The 23,224-nt window shown below is 46.9% G+C and overlaps 4 protein-coding genes and 2 long non-coding RNA genes across 6 annotated transcripts; 5 read left to right on the top strand and 1 right to left on the bottom strand.

Annotated features, from left to right (window-relative positions):
* Positions 1–2,887: 2,887 nt before the first annotated feature.
* On the top strand, positions 2,888–4,988 carry LOC120712669 (transcription factor bHLH94-like). The gene is made up of 3 exons (XM_039998512.1): positions 2,888–3,766; positions 3,902–4,405; positions 4,673–4,988. The coding sequence occupies exons 1-3, from the start codon at positions 3,266–3,268 to the stop codon at positions 4,808–4,810; spliced, it is 1,143 nt and encodes a 380-aa protein (XP_039854446.1). The 5' UTR covers positions 2,888–3,265; the 3' UTR covers positions 4,811–4,988.
* Positions 4,989–6,442: 1,454 nt separating this feature from the next.
* Positions 6,443–10,950, bottom strand: LOC120712670. The gene is made up of 2 exons (XR_005690975.1): positions 10,627–10,950; positions 6,443–6,774 (listed from the first exon to the last, which is right to left on the bottom strand). It is a non-coding gene; the product is annotated as an uncharacterized LOC120712670 (long non-coding RNA).
* A 2,620-nt stretch (positions 10,951–13,570) lies between these two features.
* Positions 13,571–16,113, top strand: LOC120712673. Its single transcript, XM_039998514.1, has 6 exons — positions 13,571–13,767; positions 13,883–13,936; positions 14,028–14,126; positions 14,234–14,304; positions 14,526–14,719; positions 15,712–16,113. Exons 1-6 carry the CDS (start codon positions 13,703–13,705, stop codon positions 15,823–15,825), a joined length of 597 nt encoding a protein of 198 aa, XP_039854448.1. The 5' UTR covers positions 13,571–13,702; the 3' UTR covers positions 15,826–16,113.
* A 239-nt stretch (positions 16,114–16,352) lies between these two features.
* LOC120712672 (28 kDa ribonucleoprotein, chloroplastic-like) lies at positions 16,353–19,260 on the top strand. Its single transcript, XM_039998513.1, has 5 exons — positions 16,353–16,757; positions 17,709–17,807; positions 17,906–18,205; positions 18,306–18,493; positions 18,802–19,260. The coding sequence occupies exons 1-4, from the start codon at positions 16,455–16,457 to the stop codon at positions 18,423–18,425; spliced, it is 822 nt and encodes a 273-aa protein (XP_039854447.1). The 5' UTR covers positions 16,353–16,454; the 3' UTR covers positions 18,426–18,493; positions 18,802–19,260.
* On the top strand, positions 16,764–17,395 carry LOC120712674. Its single transcript, XR_005690976.1, has 2 exons — positions 16,764–17,015; positions 17,081–17,395. It is a non-coding gene; the product is annotated as an uncharacterized LOC120712674 (long non-coding RNA).
* Positions 19,261–20,426: 1,166 nt separating the features above from the next.
* Positions 20,427–21,778, top strand: LOC120712675. The gene is made up of 2 exons (XM_039998515.1): positions 20,427–20,900; positions 21,028–21,778. The coding sequence occupies exons 1-2, from the start codon at positions 20,656–20,658 to the stop codon at positions 21,434–21,436; spliced, it is 654 nt and encodes a 217-aa protein (XP_039854449.1). The 5' UTR covers positions 20,427–20,655; the 3' UTR covers positions 21,437–21,778.
* The last annotated feature ends 1,446 nt before the right edge of the window (positions 21,779–23,224 follow it).

The following is a 23,224-nucleotide window of genomic DNA, read 5'->3' on the forward strand; positions in this document are numbered from 1 at the left end:
TTCATCGATGCGTTGCCTCACGACCTCGTCCCTCATACGATGGGCTTCACCATGAAAGATCTACCGGGTATAGTCTGGCGTAAATCCATAATTGACAAGATGTTCGCCCATGACCTTCTTTGTCTTTCGTTTCTGGTTTCCACAACTCTTGTAGGGACACCACATGAATCTCGACCCTTCAGCTTGCGCCCATGCCCCTTCCAAGAACTCGTTAGTCTTCTCAATCCATTCATTGGTCATGCTAGCTCGAGTTACCCGGCCGGTGTACATCCACTCACGGTCATCCATCTTCCAAGATATCAGCGACTACTATCAAAATTCGGCTTAGACTCTTGTCGGTAAAGATAGGTCCTAATCCCACCCGACCATGCGTAGATAAGATCAGCTTCTATGATCCACTCCTATCCGAGACAGAATTTCGACAGCACCTCCCCGTTGTTCTCCAGATACACGTCCCGAAAGGGAGATTGTGTATCCCGAGAACAACAGGGAGGTGATGCCGAAACTCTGACTCGGATCGGAGTGGACCATAGAACCTGACCCCATCTACGCATCCTCGGGCTGTCCAAAGAAGCGTGGACAATTCGAAACAGATACAATTAAAGATATGCAGAAAAAACTGCATATCTCCAGTCGTATCTCTTCCGAACGGGAGACGCCTAACTGTTTTACGCGATCTACGAACATAATTTACTAAATAAACTAAATACATATCAATATCCAAATGAACTAAACTCTAAAATAAACTAAATAAATATCTACTTCACTAAATAAACAAACAAATTAAAAATATACACTAAGAATATATATAAACTAAATTCTAAATAAACTAAATTCTATATAAACAAACTATAAATAACTATCTAATAATAAACTAAATAACCTAAATTCGATATAAACAAAATATAAATAACAATAAAAAACTAAATTCTATAAATAGTAAACGATTAAATTATGAACTAAAAAAATTTAAAAAAATTACCTCGGGCGGCCGGCGGCGCAGGACGGGGGCGGCGCGCCCAGAGCAGCACTGCGGGCCGGGGGCGCGGTCCGGCGGCGTTGTTGGCCGGGGGCGGCGCGGCCGGAGCGGCGCTGGCCGAGGCGACGACGAGCGACGGCGCCGGCGCGGGCCCGGGCGGGGCGGGTCGCCGGGGCTGGGGCGCGCTCCGGGGGCAGCGAGGGTCGGCGGCGGTGGCGTGGCGCGGAACGTGGGCTGCGCGGGTCGGCGGCGGGGTGAGGGCGCGGTCCGGCGGCGGGACGGCGGCAACGTGAGCGTGTGTGTGTGTGTGTGTGTGTGTGTCGAGTGTGTGGCGTGTGTGGAAGGCGCCGGGGTAAGTCATGAACCCCCCACTTCGTCGAGTGCTGCATCGGCTTTGCCGAGTGCCCCCGATCTGGCACTCGGCAATGCCCTTTAAAAAATAATTCTTTCATATGTTTGCCGAGTGCCGGGTCAGGTGGCACTCGGCAAAAATTTTTTTTACAATAAACTGTGAATTAGAATGCAGATAAACCATGAATTCAAAAAAAAAATTATTTCATGCATAATTATTTCAAACTCAAATTATAAAAATTTGTATTTCAAGTTTCTTGATTTTATGCGAGAAAATCTGTTATTTCATGTGTTTCTAAAGTCAAATTTAATTTATATCAACAAATTTGTTTTGATGAGGTATGTAACAAAAATTTAGTGACTATCAACTAAATAATTTATCAAAATAATGCAACAATTTATGGTTCATGATTTCATGCAAAAAAATCCTATTATTTCATACGTTTAAAGATCAAGTTGAAACTAAATATATATATTGATTTTCAATGTGTCCCAAAAATAATTTTATATATACATAACGAAATAAAAAATTAACCAAATTTTCAGAGGACACATATTTTATTGTTATTTCTCTATATAAAAAGTTTCACGTTGAAAATCATATGCGACTTTCATTTCAACCACAAATCCAATCGGATACTACAAATCTCTTTGAAACTTCTCCGGAGATTCTCCGGCTTGTAAGCGGCGTACATTGTCACGTGTCCGAAACGTCAATTTTTTTTCCACTCTATCCTCGCATGAAACCAAGAGATTTGCACAAGTCCCATGATTTTCAGACATTGTATGCTATTTTTGGTTTTTTTCCGAACGTCCGTGCACACGCTTGTGATCAAGTTTCCGAGTAAAGATGCTTCAACTGTTAAGTTCTTTCGCGCATACGGCATCCGTTTTGATTCACGTACATCAATATCAAATTTCCATTCATTGATTTCGAAATTTCGACCCACTTCTAATTTTAAATTGACTTCGACTGATTATTCCCCGCAAACAAATAAATTAACAGAAAATAGTAAACCAATCAATAAAAGTATTTATGTTACTAGGCATTACATTCCCAAATTTAAGTACAGAACAAAAAAATTTGAAAGCTCAAAAAAAATTAACCACATTTGCCGAGTGCTGGAGCCCGGGCACTTGGCAAAAGAAGCTTTGCCGAGTGCCAGCCGTGGGCACTCGGCAAAGATTGATCTTTGCCGAGTGCCACGTGTAGACACTCGGCAAAGACTTAACGCCGTGAGCCACCCTAACGGCCGGCGTACGGCGGGCGCGCATGCTGGGCACGTGTGCGGTCTTTGCCGAGTGCGGACCCGGTGGCACTCGGCAAAGAGCAATGGTTGCCGAGTGCCATACTTTGCCGACGGCCAGCTCTCGGCGAAGTTAGGGCATACCGTGTGCCACGTGTTTGCCGAATGCCCTTTTGCTGGCACTCGGCAAAGATCATGTTTGCCGAGTGACCGTGGTCTGGCACTCGGCAATTATTGGTTTTCCGGTAGTGCCCCTAGTGAGGGTTGCGTTTCCTGATGCCACTGTGCCACCCAGCAATGCAGCCAGCACACCATCATGCGTCCCCTTCCTCTCCTCTCTCTCACTCTCTCTCTCTCTCCTCCCCTGCGGCCCTGCCATCTCGTCCCCGTCTCTCCGACCAAATCATGGCCTAATCACGCCACTCCACTCCGAGCCCCCCACGGCCGGGGGGCCATGGATCCTGCCTGCACGCACGCACTATGTCTATAAAGTTTATCCGTCAGCTCCAGATGTGTCTCCTCGTCTTTCTTCCTCCTCTCGGACCTATGGCTGCTGGCTCGCTAGCGAGCTCGGCCGGGCTGAGCTAGCTAGCGACACGTTACATGCTGCCTGCTGCTTAATTCTCGCCTCCTTAGCTTGCTTGCCATTGCCAGCGTTTTGGACGCTAATTAATTTGTTTCTCGAGGCATGGCGCTGGAGGCCGTGGTGTTCTCTGAGGAGCTCTTCGGCAGCTGGGCCACGGCGGCGGCTCCAGGAGGAGGAGGGTGGAGCTGGGGCGACCAAGGCGAAAATGAGCATGGCGGGGCCGTGGAGAGGGTGATGGACTTGGAAGGGGGCGCTGCCGCCTACTGGGAGGTGGGCGCAAACTCCTCCGCCTTGATGATGCAGGGGGCTGATCATCAGGAGCCCGACGGCATCAGCTTATCTGCTCCGCCGCTGCCGGAGAATGGCGGCGGCGGTGGCAATAATGCAGCAGCTGCTGGTGGTGCCGGCTTCTCCCAGGAGGTAGCGGTGCCGCCGCCGCCGGCGGGGAGGCGGAAGCGTCGCAGGACGAGGAGCGTCAAGAACAGGGAGGAGGTGGAGAGCCAGCGGATGACCCACATCGCCGTCGAGCGCAACCGCCGCAAGCAGATGAACGAGTACCTCGCCGCGCTCCGGTCCCTCATGCCGCCGTCCTACGTGCAACGGGTACGTGCCTGCCTGCACTGCACCTATCTAGCTAGGGCGAGTAGGGCCTAGGGCTTAATTGTTTAACCCGCCATTGCCGATCTCGATGAAGATTATTGCGTGGTTTTCTGTATCGTGGATGCTGGATGTGCACAGGGCGACCAGGCGTCCATAATTGGCGGCGCAATCAACTACGTCAAGGAGCTGGAGCAGCTGCTCCAGTCGCTGGAGGCTCGGAAGCACGCCCGCCGCCAGGACCTGTCCCCCGGCGCCGCCGGCTGCGACGCCGACGCCGCGGCGGGGCCCTTCGCGGGCTTCTTCACCTTCCCGCAGCACTCCATGAGCGCCGGCGGCGCCCCCTCCCCCGCCACCGCGAACGCGCCACCCGAAGACGGCGAGGGACCGAACAACGCCGACGCGGACGACGGCAACAACGGCGACGGCGACGACGCCGCCGCCTCGGGCTCGCGGCCGTCGTCGGTGGCGGACGTGGAGGTGACCATGGTGGAGAGCCACGCGAGCCTGAAGCTGCTGTCCCGGCGGCGCCCGCGGCAGCTGCTGCGCCTGGTCGCCGGGCTGCAGGCCCACCGCCTCACCGTGCTGCACCTCAACGCCACCAGCGACGCCCGCCGCATGGCCCTCTACTCCCTCAGCCTCAAGGTGCGTACCTACCAACCACCCTCCCCCGCCGCCACTTTTCCCCTCCCTCTCCCCGGCCGGCCGGCCTCGGTTTCCGCGCGCGCCGCGCCTTGTCCGGAACGACCCCTCCAAACTCCCCCGTCTCCATGTTTTCAATGAAGCCGGCGACATGGGGCCAGCGACAGGCCGTGGTCTACGAGCACTATGTCGCCGTGGAGCTAGTAGATCGAGCGAGCGGCCGTGCGCGCCATTGTTTATTAATGTATCCCAGCTCATGATGACCTGAAGGTGGAAGACGACTGCGCGCTCTCGTCGGTGGACGACATCGCGGCGGCGGTCCACGGCATCGTGGAGGCGGTCGACCGCGAGGAGGGCGGCGACGAGCTGCTGCTCGTCGGATCGCAGGCCGAAGAAGGAGAAGAATGACGCAGCAAACAGTGCACCCCCTCTGATGTTCGAACTGATTTTCGCGTGTACGTACGTTCTGTGTGTTGCCAGCGGCAGTTGTGTTGCCAGCGGCAGTTGTGTGCAAGCGCCTACTGTATTTAGCAACTTTGCTTCATCCATCCAGCAAACACGGCCATGGACGGATTTGTTTGGTGTGTGTACTACGTGCGTGCATGGGGACCGTACGACACGACACGAGTGGACTGCGGGGCAGTGACGTGTTCTCTCCCCTGCGCTCCTGTAGCCTGTAGGACGACGACTGGACGACGACCCAAGACGAGTGACGGGCACAATCGCGGCAGAGCTTTCAGAGGCCTGCGCCCGGCCTGTGCGCGGCGCCCAGTTGGACCGGCTGTTTCCCTCGTGAAGCAGCAGCATTCCCGATCGAACTATAGCAGGAGCAAAGATTCCGGGGACGACAGCCCCGGTCCGCCGCCCGGCCGGTGGCCACCCACGCTGCCGGCGTCCGTCCGCCCGCCCGCTTCGGTGGCAAGAGCTCGGCCACGCCGGCGGGTTGGCCGGGGCGGTGGTGCGCCATGCCCATGCCATTGCCAACCCGAGCGCAGGAGGGGGGCAAAGGGTTGACGAGCGGTTCCTGCAGAAGAAGGGGTGGTGGGGAGGGAGGGAGCTTTTGCTGTGAAGGGGCCGGGCACGGGGGCATGGCCGAGAGAGCGACGAGCCGACGATGGATTGAACGCTGGAAAGCGAGGTGATGGGGGAGAGGAGAGGAGGGCAGAGAGCTTGGGGCTGATCGGCTGAGATGACAGGAAAAGAGATTCTGGGACGGAGGCGCCTTTCCCCTTGCAGAGCCCCTTTTCCCGTTTCCGCCTAGGCATGATTGATCCCATTGCTAAAGCCGCTTGAAATGACGCGTCTCTTTCTCTCGAGATGTCCTCCTCTATTTTTTTTTTAAATGTCCTCCTCTCTCTTTTGCTTTCGAAAGGAAAATCAGGTGATTGTTACACTTGACCAATGTAGCTACACGAGGACACGTGGCGCGTGATCCTAGCGTGGAAAGTCACTGGCAACTGATCTCACAGAGGAAACGGTGGCACAACAACACAGACTGCAGATCAAACTCTCCCTGGCCACACAGACTACAGATCTTATGTGCTCTGATGAACTGAGCTGAGCAGCTACCCATCTCATCACTAAAAACTGGAGGGAAAACGTAGATGAGACCTGAAGGCCCAATCAAGCCCTACCGTTGGAAAGGAATGGCACAGTATTAAGGTAGCAAGAACACATAAGAATAATACGTATTCATCCTGCCAGTACAGCAGCACAGCGCCCATATATAACGGCATAACAGGGTGTTTTAGCTTCCAGAAACTCTGCCCTGGATCTCTGGTATTGGAAAGAAACGACCGTCCAGCAGAGTACAAATTTTCACAATCAAGATAGCAGCATACAGAAACATCGGTGCAAGAAAATCTACAGGTGGATCTACAAGGGAAAATAGGTCATTAGGAACATCCAGTTTCATGTTTTTGGCAATTACCATTTCTGTTTTGTCATTTGGTTTAACCCACCAATTCCATTGCAGAACACCACTGCATTGCCATTTTATTCCCCATCATACTTTTAGCTTAAACTACCAGAGAACTGGAATTTAGAGGCAACATGGCCGTACATAATTCATGCAACTAACTTAGATCAATAATTTACATGACAGTTTTTGGAGAGAAAAGGAATGACATATTTCACCACGTAAAAGACAAACGGACAAGTTGTTTGACAGCTTTCCGTATCATTCGATGCTTCCAAACTTAGATCAATAATTTACATGCTGTTTCAATGGCCTACTTGTTGTTTGACAGCTTTCCGTATCATTCGATGCTTCCAAACTTAGATCAATAATTTACATGCTGTTTCAATGGCCTACTTGTTGTTTGATATCGAGATCATGTCTGAAAGGAATAACTCCAAAGCCTAGTACATCCCTGAACAAACACGACAAGAACAACTTTATCAGAAAGATTCCTGTATCTACAATATGTCGGACAAAGCATTCTTTTAGTAACAGAGAGATTGGTAAATCATAGGAAAGTGACATGATATATAGTTGGACGTACTCGTACTGGTCAGATCTTCCAAGAAAGAGCTCAATGGAAATAAAAGCTAAGGACTAAGGAGGTATTAAAAACACAGGTGAAGAATAGAAGTGCTTGAATCAGATATAAAAGTAAAAAGATAAGATTTCTCAAAATAAAAAGGAGTTTGACTTGCTAGCCGGATATAGTTTGATTTAAAGGCGGAAAATTCCAAGAAGACTTGTATGTTTTGCTCAAAATTAAAGAAGATCTGGCTCATATTTCTGAAGTGTTAATGGAGTATTTGATTTATGAGAATGCACAGAAGTGGTGGCTGAGTAACGGGTCTCATCTTGTTCTTACTATATATTGCCATATATCCCTGTGGTGGATTCAGGATGTGAGATGGGCAGGGATCAATAAACTTATTTGACTTTGGGAATGCCAAGGGATAGATTGTTCAGTAATGTGGTTCTGTTTTTTGTTAAATATTTTAGGTTAAAGGTCTAGATAATACTCGTATACTTTGCTGTGAAGAATGTTGATATTGCATTTCTATAGTTTAATATAAAGCAATACAGGTTTATTATGAATGTTGACATCTCATCTTGCTCTGAATATATGTTGCCAGACACACCTGTGCGGAGTTCAGAACATGAGATGGGTAGGGATTAACGAACTTCTTGACTTTATTGTCTACCAACTGAAGCAATGGTGAGTATTATGCACAGCACAAATAGAGAGCTAAAAGAGATGTATCACTGTTCTGGCAACCTGAAAGAGTCGAGGAGAGAGGCTCCAAGATTGCCAACATTTAATCACAAATTCGCCTTTTAAGGAAGCCATGAGATCATTAAGTAATGCAAGGGTTGCTGTGGCGAGGCTCTTTTTTTTTAATGAACACCATCAACTATGTCTACCGTACATGACATAATTAAGCAACTTCACTAGATCTCGTTGAAATCATTTTGGAAAAGTATACAAAACAATGGTTCCACAAATAACTAGTTATTGGCTCAATGCACAGCTGAACTCAACTTTTGTTGAGTAACGTTGAAAGGATCGTGGCCCAAGAAGGGGGGGTTGAATTGGGATTTTTTCGAATTTCTAACTAGTCCTTAACCTAGACTAGTATTGCCCAATCTATAAATTCGAAACCTAGTCACTAGAGCATGCTAGCAAAGGGTCCTTAGGTAGGTAAACACACTATCATGATCATTTTGCCTAGATGGATGCACACTAGCAAGATCAAATCCTAAGTAAGAGCTCACGCTAACAAGCAAGTTGTCCTAGTCAAACTACAAGCAAAAAAAGCAACAGAAGGAATTAAATGCTTGAAGTAAAAGTAAAGGACACGAGACAACCAGATTTTTTTCTCGTGGTATCGAGGAGTTGACGCTCCCCCCTAATCCACGTTGGAGCACCCACACAAGGGTATAGCTCCCTTGCTTCACCAAGAAGCAAGTGATCACTAAGAATGCTCCTTCTCCATCTCCGGAACGGCGAGCTTCACACCGTGTACAAACTTCTCGTCTTGGGGCTCCCACAAACTCCAAGAGCTCACCAAGAACCTCCCGATCACCAAGACCGGCTAGGTGCCGTCAAACACCAAGAGTAACAAGCTCCTAAGCCTTCACTTGACCTACACTCAGTTGGCCCTAGCTCAAGCACACTTGCTACACTTGCAAAGGATGGATTCTTCAAGGTTGAAGCACAAACAAAATGCTAGATCTTCTCTTGTTTGCTCAAAGCACTTCCTCTTCTTCTCTTGGGTGGCCTCAAGTATTCAGGGTGTCAAAGGCAACTGAAATGAGCCATGGGGTGCCCTTATATAGAGTGGAAGGAGTTACATAGCCGTTGGAAGTCCACTGCAGAAAAACCGTGAGCACCGGAAGAACCGATGGGTGTCAGTTTTGAGGCGTCGGTTCAACCGGTCTCTTTGTGTCCAAATTGTAGCCGTTGGGGTTCTGACACAGTGTCCAGGCTTGCTTCAATGCACCGGTGCATGCTCCGTAGGGGCATCGGTTCAACCGGTGCTGAAGAGGTTCACTGATCAATTCAAACAAGCTCTCTAGAACATAGGACGTTCAATGCACCGGTGCTTTGATTCCGAAGCGTCGGTTCAACCGGTGCTGAAGAGAAGTTGAAGTCCACCAAAACATGCTCTCTGGAACAAAGAACTTTTATTGCACCGGTGCTTACTTTTCTGACCATCGGTTCAACCGGTGCTATACAGGATTTCAGCCTTCATCCAGAGGAGATAGACCGACAGGGCATCGGTCCTTCCGCCAAGCATCGGATGCTCCGACGCTAGGGCACCGGTTCAACCGGTGCTGCTGTTTTTCCTGGTTTTCAGCTGAATTGACTTGGATTTCTATGTAACTTCGATTGTTTCTTCTTCCAAGTGTTGTGTTAACTTCTATTGGCTATCTTGAGCTGTTTTTGAGCGAGTGTGCAAGATTTCTAAGGCCAACTCAATTTTGATCAAGCTACTAACTCATGAACCCCTCTTAATAGTACGGTCAAGAACTAAAAACTATAAACCCTATCTAAATCAAGTGTCCTTCATCTCCTTGTGACACTTGAGACTAGAAAGGTCCTTAATCTTTGAAATTGAGTCCTTGGCACGCATGATTGTTCCGAATTGAGGGGTCTCTTTTCACATTTCATATGGGACTAAATCAATCATTAATTTTTCCTTCAAAACACACGTTAGTCGCATACGGTTGTCATTAATCACCGAAACTTACCATTACATCTATCGGCCTAGATGCACTTCAAACGTACTAACATGTGTCCGCATCAGTTTGTTAAGTCTTCTCAGAAGTTGGACAATTGATACTTTGGACAAAATCCACAAAATTTAGTGCAGATGGAGAAATGTAAGTGTCAAGATGCTGAATACTAACCTCCATTCACAAATAATTGACAACTTTGACTTTACTATTCAAAGTTTGACTTTCAGTTTTCCCATAAATTCATTGTTATGCCATTTTAAACTTGTGTCATACTTAAGTATTCTTGACATAAAATACAATGATACTCTAAGTGTTCTCGTTAACTGGATACTTTTTAAAAAATTAGCGGTCAAAGTAGCAATAGTAAAAGTCAAAGTTGACAAGTATTCGTGAACGGAGGTTAGTATCAGAACACACTATATTACAAAAAAAAAACTTGTTTAGTTGATTCTCAATTTGTCAAAACTAACAAATGGTACGGTTTATAGTAAATACATTGAATTTTTGTCATGTTAAATAAATGTTTGTGGTTTCAAGACTGTACTGACAGTGGTTAGTGGGAAAAGGGAAATGCAGTTCACACATATATCAATCTACCTTGAATTAAACAAGTGACAAACTAATAAGAAGGGGGAAACGAAGGCAACAAGGCACTGGAGCATTGCTACTACCTACCCACTCTATAAGGCAACCCATAACTGCAAGATGGGGCTGTATAATGTCTCAGAGGGCACATAATTAAGACGGTTTGCAAATTCAAAGCTAAGTTCAGAAGAATCATATTCCATGCCGCGGTGCCTGAGTGTGGATGCAGAGTTCATCCGCAAAATTGATGTGTTGGCCCTAATGTCAATCAACTTTCAGCACCATTCCCCGAAATTTTCCTTTTACTAAGATCGATTCACATGGCAAAACTTGGTATCAATTCGCATTCAACGAATCCAACCAGACGCAGTTTAACCGCAAGATCTCATACGAAAATTTTCAGGAAGAACGACTGCCTCCTTACCATCAGGAAACTCACCTCCGGCCTCCCGGCAAATCAGCACCAATCCATCTCAACGCCGCCGCCACCACTACCGATTCCCGCCTCCCGCGTGACCGCCGAGCGCCAACTCCGTCAAACCCGTGGACTCCGATCGCCGCCGTTCGTGCTGCTGCTCCACCGCTCTGCTGCCGTTTCCTGCCTGCCGCATTCAAGCTGAGAACCTGGTGTGCACCACTGGTCTTTGTAGCCGTCGCTCGGAGGTGGCCGCAATGCCGGGGACACGGATCTCGCCGTCGCGGCGGCGGTGGCGAGGAGGATTCCGAATCTCAGACGAATGATGTGGAGGCGGGCGTCGGTTGCCGGGAGCATGGTTTATGTTATCACTGATACATGGTTTATCAGTGCCCTCCGGTATCGATAATCTATTGAAAATCGGTGAAATATCGCTAAAATCGACTGATAAGGAAGGTTAAATTCAAATATCGATAATCAATGATTTATCATTGATAATCGATGCAAATCGGTCGATTTATCGAAAATTCGGTTGAGAAATGTATTTAGCAGATGGAAAATAGAAATTTTTATAGTATTTTTATTTGGTTTGTTAAGTATGGTATTTTATAAGGTAAATTATACATACATACGTAGCTTACGATAGAATTGCATTAGAAATAAACATGTACATATATTTTGGACATAAATTGAATAAACTATAGATACATATTACATATATCCATGTTATGTATAATTATGCAAACCACACAAATAGGCATACACCAAATGAAATTGCACATAAATACAAAAAAGTACATAGTCCATACAAACCACATTGTCCATATTAGCATAAATTGACACAAGTTTTATGCAAATTGGTAACAGACTCATATGACCACATCCATAATTCATACAGAAAGACACTTAAAACATCCATTTTTCATAAATGACACTTTTTTATAATAATTATGTAAACCAGTTAGACAGTTTTTTTAGTATAAGCATACATATTATAGTCAACATTGAAGCCTATTGTATCCTAACTGATTTAACAACAAGTCAACATTGAAGTCTTTCTTCCCACCACTAATATTTAACACTAATCTACATTGCAAATTATCAGTATAACCATCCATTTGTAGCATAATATACAACAATATAGTAAATACCCCATGCATATTTGGTCAAGTTGGTGAAAGGAAATAGAAAATCAACCAAAATTGTTGAATATCAACTGATTTGCATTGATTATCGATGGATTTGCATCAATTATCAGGCTTTAGTATTGGAAACATTTTTTTGTCTAAGCAAACGGTGGTTGTTTTTAATATGTGACATCATTCTAGACTATAGAGAGGCTCTAGTTTTTTATAGAAATTTTTCCACACTAGTTATAAATTTCTTTGAATTTTTAAAATTTGGATCGAAATTCATCGAAAAATCAATTGAAAACCGATATCAGTCAACATCGGTAACGGTAAATTTCACCGATAATCACGATTATCGAGCGGTTTTGTATTCCATGGCCGGGAGTCGACCCGTCCGAGTCAGGGGGGCGTTTGCAAATACTACTAAATTCGGAAATTTTCAAAAGAACCCCTGAATTGATAATCACGATCCAAATTAGAGGATACTTTGCAAATACTTAATCTAAATTTTACAAAATACTTCTAAATTGGGCCGCGATCAATAATCATGATCCAATCAGGGGTGTTTTGCAAATATTTCATCCAATATTAATAAAACATAGGGGCTCTACAAAAATGCTTCGGGGTGGACTTGTTATTTATATTTTATTCTCTATTGATTTTTAGTCTTGCTCATCATGTATTTATGTAAGCTATAAATATGATGCTTATCATATTAAACTTGTTGATTATTATAAAATGCTCATCCTGTATTTATGTGAACAATGGATTGGACAAATATTTGGGAAATGCATATAGTCACCAATCCATTATATGCATTCACAAACACTATAATTACAAAGCAACAACACCCATACCTGCCACCAAAATATTGAAAGTTCACCAAAATAAGAAGTAGAGAAGACGGGATGTTAAATTTATTAAAAATTCACAAAATAAAATAACAATTGCACTAGGTTAGATTGCGTTTAAAACACCCACAGGTCTACGGGTTCGGGTATTGTAGAAAAAAATATGTGCCCATACACCTAACAGGTAGTGCTTTGTGCTCATTACCAAGCATATGAATATTAAAGTTGATCCAAACTCATGCTCTAAAAGAGTAAAAACATATCAGATTTTGGGTACCCATTGTCATCCGTAGCAACAGAGGGTTGCGGTGGTTCAACCTGCTCGAGGATACTGGAAGAATTCCAATTTCTACTCATCTTTTTCGGCATCAATCCATCCTTCGAGTTCTTTTTTAGTTAGGTGCTTCCCGCCACACTGCCATACTTCAGTTATGTTTATTTGCTCTACCCCATGCATGCAAGTCAATCTCAAGGAGCAAGGATTCGAATAAAAGGCTGTGAAAAGGGCGAGGACCAACGATTCGAATAAAAGGCTCTGAAAAGGGCGTACAATGTTCCACCTTCTGTGCTTAAACTGAAACTGATGTGCTCGCATCAGACCAAGACACCATGGTAACTTTGCCGGAGATGACAATCTATTACGATTACTGGAGCAGCCTGCTTAAAAGGGTTAAAAAAAGGAAATTAGTGATCAAGTCCACTCCGCTTTTGTGTGTCGGCCTTTGCTGCTAAATCCTCTGTCAGGCAATTGCATTTGCTTTGAGCTGCATCGCCCTACCTATGGTTTTGTTTTCCTTTGTATTCCATGCACGCAGATCAATCTTACAAGGTCTAAAGATTCTGGAGGGGTGCTGAGAAGTAGTACCGTTAAAGTAATAAAAAAGAAAAATTGGATAACCAGCTGGCCAGAGCCGTCCGATCAGGTTTAAGCGTCCCAGATCGTTGGGTGATTAAGCACGACACCTTCGCGAGCGCCGTGCGGGCCACACAAACCTCCTCTCTGATTTTTATGATCGATTGTAATACGAGTCTTCTCCCCCTCCACCAATCTCAATCCAACCCAGCCTCTCCTCACCAGCTTCCCCCAAATCGATCCCCATCGCTCCGCTCCATCCATCCATGGCGACCCTCACCATGCAGCCGATCGGCCCCAGCCCCGCCCCGGCTGCCCAGGAAGACCAGAGGCGAGAGTGGTTTCCTTGCTTCGCTTGTTTGTTTTGTTTTGCCCGATTGACACCCAAGGAACTAGGGATTTGGAGCGTAGTTTTGTGATTTTTGGTGTTCCTGGTCTTGATGCAGGAAGGCGGAGAACCCTGCTGTGGATGCTGCCGATTTGAGTGACATCGACTCGGGGTAATTGCTTGCGTGCCCCGTTTAGCCCGGTACCTGACTTCCCTAGCGAATTAGCGCATGTTTTTGTTGATGCGGCTGTGATTCTGCGCAGCTGGGTTGTCCTTAAGAACTCGGATATCGTTTCGGCAGATTTGGCCGCCGCCGCCGTCAGTGGCGGTCAGCGTCTAGGCTCTTCCACGATTCCTAGCTGGTACGCGAGTGCGTGGTTGTTCCGCTGTTGGTCCGATTACTGTGAATTGTTACCAATTTCCTTCGGTTTAATTTTTTCATGTGCATTCGGTGTTTTTGTTCTCCAAGGGTACGGTGGGTTATTGGAGGCGTGGTGTACACGGTCGTTCCATTCTACAACAGAGTTAGGCAGCTTGAAGGTACATAAGAATATAAGATCAACTTAATACTGGTTATTCTCTGTCCTGTCTCGTTTATAATATTCTTTCATATAATCTGTGAGGAAACAAATTCCTAGTTCTGCATATGACCTGAGTATACTCATTGAATGAATCTGTAGTTCTGTACCAAGTACTTGCAAATCCTTAAGCTTGTCAATAAGTTTGGAGATTCATGTTGCTGTGACTTAATTTCATGCCAGAGGAGACAGTGGAGTTTGTGGAGAATTCTGTAGAGGTTGTGGAGCATGTAGCCGAGGCAACAGAGAAGCTAGCTGCAAATGTGGCCAAGCAGCTTCCTGAAGATGGGTCTCTGCAGAAAGCAGTGGAGGAGGTTGAGCACATTGCTGAGGTAGTGGATGCTGATGCGGAGAAGGTTGAAGCAGTTGCTGAGAAGGTTTGTTTCTGCTTCTTATATTCTTGTAGATTGTTCGATACTCTCATCCTATAATTATTAGTTGTTTCCATATTGCAGCTGCATAAGACAGATAATCTTATTTTAGAAATTGTATCATTGCAAATTACCAATTGAACAAAAGACAACATTGTGCTTGTTCTAGAATTTTGATGTATGCCAAGCTGCTAGCTAATATGTGTATGTGTGGGTATTTTACCCTACTTGATCATAAGTTTAACTTTTTAACTCCTGAAGCATGAATGATTAGTATTTTAATAGTTTCTTTTGGAGAGCAGAAATTTGCTAGCTAATATATGTTGTAATCCCGAAACAGAGTTTTTCATGTATGCAGAGTAACAATGAGTACTGGGAACTGTTTGATGCTGTTTCTTTTGGAGAGGATAGATTTCCTTATATCTTAAGCAATTTCTGACCATTTCGGATCCCATTCATTCAAAACTCACTTGACTGTTTTGGTTGAAGTACCTTCTGACACTCTTAGACTGGTCACTGTCGGGCTGAAGGTTTGCTCTGTAGGAGTTTAGTTGTTTCTTGTGGGGAGCTGAAATCAGTGATCAGTTTCAATATTTATGGTGGTGCTAGTATGGAATTTTATGAGAAAACATTTGGAAGTTGAAAGATTTCTTGCCTGCTTGGTGCTGCAGGAGGAGTAACACTTCAAACATTTTTCCTATGATATAATAAGTTTATGAGAAGTTTTGTAAAGCAACAAGAGAATACCCTAGGTTTGCAGGGCATCTAGAAAAAAGAAAGTAGGATTTTATTAAGGGAACCTTTAAATAGAAATTTTGTGGGCAACATTCGACAGTAACATAAATTTGGAACTAAGGATTGGGAGATCTGTCAACCAACTTGGTTAGAAAAAGGACAACTACAATAGAGCACGAAATATCTTCCTTGTTTTAGATGTCTGGTGAAAGTTAACCTGTTACAAAGGTATTAACATCTTATGGTTCTCCTCACCTGTACAGATCGACAAGGTCAGCGATGAGATTGACGCTGCTGTGGAGCCTGTCATCGAGGAGCTTGAAAACGAACTCGATCAGGGCGCAACGTCCGACAGTGGCGTCAACGCACAGAAGTGATCAGTGGTCTGTTAGGAGTGCTCCTCAATGTGCATAGCGTGTGTACTGTTGTTTTTTCTCCTCTCCTCTCATTTGAAGCAATGCTTGTACATATGCATGATGTTGTATGAATTGCACCCGGCCACCATCATAGTAGGGTGTGAAGATTGTGTGCGGGGTGCTCGTAGATGAAGCCGTGGAGAACTGAAGACAGTTCAGATGTGGAACTAGATGAATATTCGTGAATTATTGGTATGCTATCAAATCATTACGTAAATAAATACATACTGGCCCGTGAACATTTACTGATTCTCTGAGCTGTAAATCAGCCTTCTAGAAACTTGTACTGCATTTTTGTTCTTCTGTACACACTGCCTCAACAATATGCAGACCACCAAAACCCAGGGCTTCCTACTATCAAAACACACACACACACAGGGCTTCCCAGTCAGCAGTGTTCGTGTCGGTGTCACCGAAACGTTCGGCGACACGGGCAGGCACTTGGCCGGGGCGCTGGCCGCTAACGTTTTCGGCGTCGGCTTGGCGACGAGCTGGGATATTTTGCCGTGGCGGATAAAACCCAGCTAGCCCGCGCCACGGACACGGATATCTTCGCCGCCCTCAGCCCCTCAGCGTCGCGAGCTCTCGCCATGGCGCTCCCCCTCGCCCGCCTCCTCCCCGCGCCCCCCGCCTGCCAGAGCCAGCCCCCGCTTGGCCTGCGCTTCCCCACGCGCCACGTCTCCTTCGCTGCCTGCTCCCGCGGTCACCGCGCCGCCTTCACTTTCGCTGCCCGCGCGGCCGCTAGTGCCCCCGCGGCCCCGGCCCCGGAGGCGGTGGCGGAGGAGAAAGTGGAGCCGAGGACGCGGCTCGTCGCGCAGAACATCCCGTGGGACTGCACGGCCGATGACATGCGCGCGCTCTTCGAGAAGCACGGCTCCGTCGTCGGCGTTGAGGTAGACATCTGCTTCGGTCCCCTCTCTCCCTTCTCTGTTCCAAGTAAAAAAGAGGGGGGAATACAATGCAGTTTGCGAGTTTTGGCCTCTTAATAATAGCTCTGTAACAGTGGTAGAAGTAATCCTGTTAGACAGTGGATGCTGTCGAAAGCTGTGGCTGCCACATTGAAATTCTTGGAGTAGTTTGCAGTTGCTCAACTCATGTAGAAATTAAACAGAAAGACAACATGGCTTGATGAAAAAACTGAAATGCATTTGGTGTGTCATGGGCCTCACGGTCCACTTTTGCTGTGCTCAAGTACGTGCAATATAATTATTGAAAGGCTTAGAATCTGAAGGAAACCTCTTTCTATGCTTGTGCGTATCTGGCTGCAAAGTACAAACATGACGGGCTGACGGCTAGTTTAGAATTCTGCTATTAAAATGTGCAGAGCTTAATCACTTGCAAGGTGCCCTTCCCTTTATTAACATTGGAGCTAGTTATATTTTGTTAAAAAAAAATTTGGGTTAGTCTTATATGATTTCAATGCCTTGTATTTGGATGCTGTGAATCAGGGTTTTGTGCTATCATATTACTTTCTACTGCTCGTGAAACAATGACTGAATTACTTAGGAGAAAATATGCTGTTGTGAATGGGTCAGTGTGTGGCATAGGAGCTGAACTGAACATCCAGGAATTTGAGTTATGTTCTGTGAAAATGGCTGACATGACTTTGTTCCCATGCTGAAAACTAATGTTATATTGTTTTGAAGGAGGAAATATTCTGTTGTTAAAACTGATTTTTATTTACTATGTTGTGGACGCCTCAGCCCATATCAAAGTAGTACCACATCTCTATTCTAATAAGCTTTTCATGGCCGCTCATCAACCCATTTCACAATAGGTGAAAATTCTATACAAAGACAGCAGTGGCACTGTTAGTGATTATTTTTTCTTATTTGATTTCCTAGCTTTCAATGTACAATGCCAGTAAAAACAGAGGGTTGGCATTTGTAACGATGGGTTCAGAAGAGGAGGCTTCTGCAGCTCTCAACAATCTCAATTCAACTGTAAGTTTAAGTATCACCTAAATTGTATCTCACTCTCAGACTCACATTGCTTACTTACATCATTGTTTATTTCCCTTTCAATCGTCATTTTGATGTAGACTTTAAATGATAGAAAAATCAAGGTGGACTTTGCGCAACCTAGAAAGAAGCAACCTAAGCAAGTTAAGCAACCTGTTGTGGTATCAGATAGCACGGAAAAGTACATTCTGTTTGTCGGAAATTTGACATGGAGAGTTAGAAATCGGCACCTTCGTGAATTATTTGCCTCGACCCCAGGTGTCCTATCAGCTGAAGTTATCTTTCATACCACTACACCAAGGCGATCCGCTGGTTATGCATTTGTTTCTTTTTCTTCGAAAGAGGATGCAGAGGCTGCCATATCTACTTTAAATGGACAGGTAAATATTAACCGATTGTACCACATACACGTGTGTATTGTTATTAAAATTCTACCCCATAGCAGTTGTTGTTGCATCTGACCTATGATTATGATTGTAGAATTTGATGGGACGGCCCATTAATGTGATGTTCAAAGAAGAAAGTGCTAAGAAGAATGAATCTTCTGTCCCAAAGGAAGAGGTGTCCGAGGTGGAATCATCTGAGCAGAGTGATAGCTAAACACTAACCTTTCAGAGAATCAAGAAAAGTGAAATGAATTGATCTGTGGTTATATATTCTGACCCATGGTATTTCTTTTCAGCAATAGTTATATCCTTTGTTTTATTTAGCTCTATTTATTCCATGTACATATTCGTTTACCAAGTTTGGAAACTGTATTTCATGTGAGAAATGGAACAACCTCCTTAACATGTCAATATTGATTACTTGTCTGTTTATTTCTGCCGAACCTACAGCTATTTTGTCCACTACTGGTTAGTCTTTCATGATATAACCTAACAGAATCATGTTGATTACGGCATCATTATATAAAATTATGACTACAGCCCCTATCATAAATATGGCCAGCGCTACATGAGTAACTTCTTTCTCGCAGGGATGCCGTATTGTCACTCCGTTTTGCTGGTTCAGGGTCAGGGCTCATCAATTTTGAAATACGTGCTCTGTAAGTTCTCCGGTTGATATCTGTAACATTTGGAGGTCAGGAATGCTGGGAGCACGCAAATATCACGCAAACGGCTGACGTACTTGACTGCAGTTTTTGTCTGTGATGAAATGTTCCGTTTGGAACATACCAGATAGAAATTTGGCCGGTCAGAAATACTGTTCTTCCCGGTTAGTGGGATTGAAGGGTTTGGGGATTAGGCTCATAATTTAGTGAGGGGCCATGAAAGGAAGGGTTAAAATGCCCAGGCTCGAACTAGACGGTGCCATCCGCGTGGATGAGTCTGAGGAGCTCCTTCACTGACTTGTTAAACCAGATATTTGTTTGTCTTCAAACCCCTCCTACTCCCTCCGCCCCAAAAGAAATGCAACTCTCGCGATAAGTCAAATACTTTTAAATTTGATTAAATTATTAATATTTATATCTAACACAATGATACTTATTTACAATATAAATGTTAATACTACATATAAATTTGATTAAATTTGAAATTATTGGACTCCTCCGGAAGCAAAAGTTGCAAAAATAAATTTGAACGGAGGGAATATGTTTATTTGAGTTGACAAATCACATTTATTCTTTTTATTCTTCATCAGAATCTGTCAGCTATAGTCATTCATGCGATGCCGATATCTATTTTGGTTGACCCGATATTCTGGAACGACAAACCCGCACATAGAGAAACGGCAACGCAAACGCATGAAAATGAGAAAAATCCATGCGTTACGGCAGTTACAGATAGTCGCTCCGAGATTCATCCGCCGCCCTCCATTTTTCAACCGCCGTACCTACCGACCCCTGCGACCGTCGGGATCCGACGAGGCCCCGCCGGCCTAGCGGCGGGAAGCGCGGCCCGCGAGCTCGCAGAGAGACCTGCGGTGACGTCCGGCCTCTCGGCACCCGGCGGACGCGAGCACGCGACACGCCCAGGGTTCACAAACCGTTGGGAACCGGTCCGGTTTGACCGGTAAATCGGTTACCGGTCAGGGCTGGTATCAAACCAGCCCAAATTTAAAATTCAAATTTGAATTCAATTTTTTTTAAAAAAATTCCTAAAAATACTTCAAGGTGCGACGAATTTAATGGTGTCAAATTTTCTCAAAAAATCATTCATTTAGTATAGTTTACGGGAATTTGAAGTTAAACAAAAAAACGTGCATACAGAAGTATACAAATACAATATAAAAATAGTACAAAAGAGAGTTAGCGGGTTCATTTAGGCTAAAATATATTATACAAACATTCATTTAGTATACTTTGCGGGCATTTGAATTTAAACCAAAAAAGAAAAAAAATTGAATTTGACGAGTTACCAGTCAAACCGGCCGGTAAACCGGTACAAACAGTTTGCACAGAGAATTTTAAATTCAAATTTGACTTTGACCAATTTAGACCTGTTTCCGGCCAAACCAGTCTGATATACCAGGACCCCGCCGGTTTGGCCACCGGTCGGTAACATAAACCTGGACACGCGACGGCACGGACGAGAAAGGGTAGCTGGGCCTGGTCGAATCCGGGGTCCTTCCGTGCCAGGCCGAGCAACCCCCCCGCCGGCGAGCCATCATCGGGCGAGGCAAGGCAATCACCAAGCACGCAACGCAAGCAACCCACACAAAAGACCTTGTCCGTGGCGCCCACGGTTTCAGACTCTCGGTTCCTTCCTCGCGGAAGGCTCCGTTCCGTGCGCCACGCCCGAAGCAACCTCTCCCTCCGGCCTCACCAAACCGCCCGCGCCCCGACCAAAGCCAGAGACCGACCCCCCACCCCTCAAACCGCTCCGAGACGATGGAGGTGGAGGCGGCGGCGAACGAGAGGGGGAAGAAGGGCGCGCCCGGCGGCGGCGGCGTCGGGCTGGAGTGGGAGCTGGAGCGCCAGTACGACTTCGAGCGGGAGATGATGCTGATGGCCGCCGCGGCGCCGGGCGCCGGGCCGCCGCCGCAGCGGCGGCGGCCTTTCACCGCCGATCTGCTCCAGAACTGCGACCTCCCTCCTCCCGCCAAGCTCTTCGGCCCCGTCCCGACCCTGCAGAGGTGAGCGAGCGCGCGTCGTCCCCTGCTTTACTTCCTCGCCGCGAGGAGAGGAACCCCGTCGGGGATTGCATTGCTCTGCTCGGGATTCAGAACTCAGCACGGCGCCGTGTTTGGGGGAAAAAAACAGGTTGGAGAGCGCGGCGGGAGCGGACCAGCAGAAGGGCGACGCCGTCGTGGGCGACGGCGGCGGCGGGGGGAACAACGACAGCCTGCTGAGCGCGCTGCGCCTGTCGCAGTCGCGCGCGCGGGAGGCGGAGGAGAAGCTGGCGGCCGCGGGGGCCAGCAACGGGGAGCTCGCGGCGCTGCTGGTGCGGGACTCGGTGGCGCTCTCCGCGCACCGCCGCTGGGTCATGATGCTGGAGGCCGAGAACTCCCTGCTCAAAGGCGGCGGCGCGCGCCCCCGCGGCGCGGACCCGGGCCCGGACGGCGACGCGCCGCGCGGCGGCGGCGGCGGGGTGGCCGCGTGGTGGGTCGCGCTCGCGGTCTGCGTCGGCATCGCCGGCGTCGGGCTCGCGCTCGGCAGGCTCCTCTGCTGAAGCCGTGAACACTGTCATTCCCCCCGGATTTTGTAAGCGGAAACTGCGGATCGGAAGATCAAATCCACCACCCCATCCCAGGTTAGAACAGTTCATTGGCAATGATAAGGTCACGTAAGTTCTTCGGAAAACGGAAAATTATTACAGCTCGGTAAGAAATTTGTGATCGATGATTAAGCATTCCCTTCTGCTGCTGTAAATCGGGGAGGAAAGTATGAAGCGCGCCTAGTGTAAATACTCTTGGTCATTGGACTAGAAGCTGCCGTGTGCATCACTGCACGCTTTCGTGAAAAGGGGACAAAGAGAAAAATCTCATGGTCGGAATGGGCCTTTCAGGTTGTCTCCATTTCGATGCCTGCCTTCAGGTTCCGGCGATTCTGCGATGATCTTGCTCGGGTCGCTTTCGATAGCGCTTGTCTGATCCCAGCATAGGAAGTTGACAACGGCTGTTCTCTGTGGCTGTACGGCACGGAGTACAGTGTACAGACGCAACGGAACTCGAATCCTCTGATTTTACGGAGGCAAAAAACACCATTAAAATCGAAGCAAAAAAGAATTAATTTGGGAGCCATGATGAACATCATCCCCCATGAGGCGCAGTTGCCACGGTACTGTACCGATACTAGTACTGTTTCGACGCTGCACTTTTTCACAAGTGCTTGAGAGCAATTTCAACACATCTCCTACTTTTGGCCCCCCTATTACACCCATATGAGGGTCTTTTTTTCATCCTGTTTCTTTCTTCTATTTCACAATAAACTCCAACAAACCTCTCAAACTTACTTTTATATCTCTAACTTCCTCATTCTTTATTCATATCAAGTAACTACCATGAGAATTATTTTGACTTATCATTTCATTTTCCAATTTTCAGTTTATTTCTCTTCTCTACCCCTCTCTCTCTCTGTTCAAGCAGAGCAGCGGACGAGCAGCACAGCCACAGCAGGCAGCCACCCTCGACCTCCCACCCTGCGACGCGGAGCACAGGCGACCGGTAGGCAGCAGCAGGCTCTTCCCTTCCCGACCTCCCTCGAGTAGCACAGGAAGCAGCAGCCAGGAGCCCTGCTTGCTCCCCTCCCCTTCCACGCGCAGCACAGCAGGCGGCCACCCTCGACCTCCCTCCCTTCGACGCGGAGCACAGGCGGCCGGTGCAGAGTCCGCGCGGCGGCCAGAATCGCCCGCTCCCACACCTCCCCTATCTCCATGCATCCGGAGAACCCTGCCGGCCGGCCGACCGCGCAGGTCCGGCCGTTTCTTGTTCCCCCGCATGCTGCAGGGGCTCGACGCGCGCGGATCTGCTGGCGGGAATGGCGTCCAAGCCAGCGCGGGAAGGGGCGACGGTTGCTCCTCCACCGGATGAGAGTCCGGACCGGGGCTCCCAGATGCAGATGTAGGAGGTTGAAGCTGACGGATGAGAGCTCTCCTATCCAGGGTTAACCAAACCGGTGCTAACTGATCCGGTTTGACCGGCGGTCCGGCCCGGTTACGGTTTGAGCCGGTATCAAACCGGTCCCAATTCAAAATTCAAATTTGAATTAAAAAAAATAAAAATTCCCAAACCGGTCATACCGACCGGTAAATCGGTCAAACCGGCCGGTACACCGGTTGAACCGGTCTACCGGCCCCAATTCAAAATTCAAATTTAAATTAAAAAAATGAAAAACTCCCAAACCGGTCATACCGGCTGGTAAACCGGTCAAACCGGCCGGTTTACCGGTCAAAACTATCCTATCCTTAGGAACCTGATGAGAGACGGGTTGGAGGAAATTTTTTTGTCTCTCTCCTAAA

This window comes from Panicum virgatum, chromosome 6K (assembly GCF_016808335.1).
Source record: "Panicum virgatum strain AP13 chromosome 6K, P.virgatum_v5, whole genome shotgun sequence".
Classification (NCBI taxonomy): domain Eukaryota; kingdom Viridiplantae; phylum Streptophyta; class Magnoliopsida; order Poales; family Poaceae; genus Panicum; species Panicum virgatum.

What these genes read in the sequence shown, in the direction of transcription:
- LOC120712673 (XM_039998514.1), top strand. Translation starts at nt 13,703, where the DNA reads ATGGCGACCCTCACCATGCAGCCGATCGGCCCCAGCCCCGCCCCGGCT. An exon ending in TTGAGTGACATCGACTCGGG is followed by an intron (nt 13,937 to 14,027) that starts GTAATTGCTTGC and finishes GATTCTGCGCAG; the next exon opens with CTGGGTTGTCCTTAAGAACT. An exon ending in TTGAAGCAGTTGCTGAGAAG is followed by an intron (nt 14,720 to 15,711) that starts GTTTGTTTCTGC and finishes TCACCTGTACAG; the next exon opens with ATCGACAAGGTCAGCGATGA.
- LOC120712672 (XM_039998513.1), top strand. Translation starts at nt 16,455, where the DNA reads ATGGCGCTCCCCCTCGCCCGCCTCCTCCCCGCGCCCCCCGCCTGCCAG. An exon ending in TCAACAATCTCAATTCAACT is followed by an intron (nt 17,808 to 17,905) that starts GTAAGTTTAAGT and finishes ATTTTGATGTAG; the next exon opens with ACTTTAAATGATAGAAAAAT. An exon ending in TATCTACTTTAAATGGACAG is followed by an intron (nt 18,206 to 18,305) that starts GTAAATATTAAC and finishes TTATGATTGTAG; the next exon opens with AATTTGATGGGACGGCCCAT.
- LOC120712675 (XM_039998515.1), top strand. Translation starts at nt 20,656, where the DNA reads ATGGAGGTGGAGGCGGCGGCGAACGAGAGGGGGAAGAAGGGCGCGCCC. An exon ending in CCCGTCCCGACCCTGCAGAG is followed by an intron (nt 20,901 to 21,027) that starts GTGAGCGAGCGC and finishes GGAAAAAAACAG; the next exon opens with GTTGGAGAGCGCGGCGGGAG.
- LOC120712669 (XM_039998512.1), top strand. Translation starts at nt 3,266, where the DNA reads ATGGCGCTGGAGGCCGTGGTGTTCTCTGAGGAGCTCTTCGGCAGCTGG. An exon ending in CGCCGTCCTACGTGCAACGG is followed by an intron (nt 3,767 to 3,901) that starts GTACGTGCCTGC and finishes GGATGTGCACAG; the next exon opens with GGCGACCAGGCGTCCATAAT. An exon ending in TCTACTCCCTCAGCCTCAAG is followed by an intron (nt 4,406 to 4,672) that starts GTGCGTACCTAC and finishes GATGACCTGAAG; the next exon opens with GTGGAAGACGACTGCGCGCT.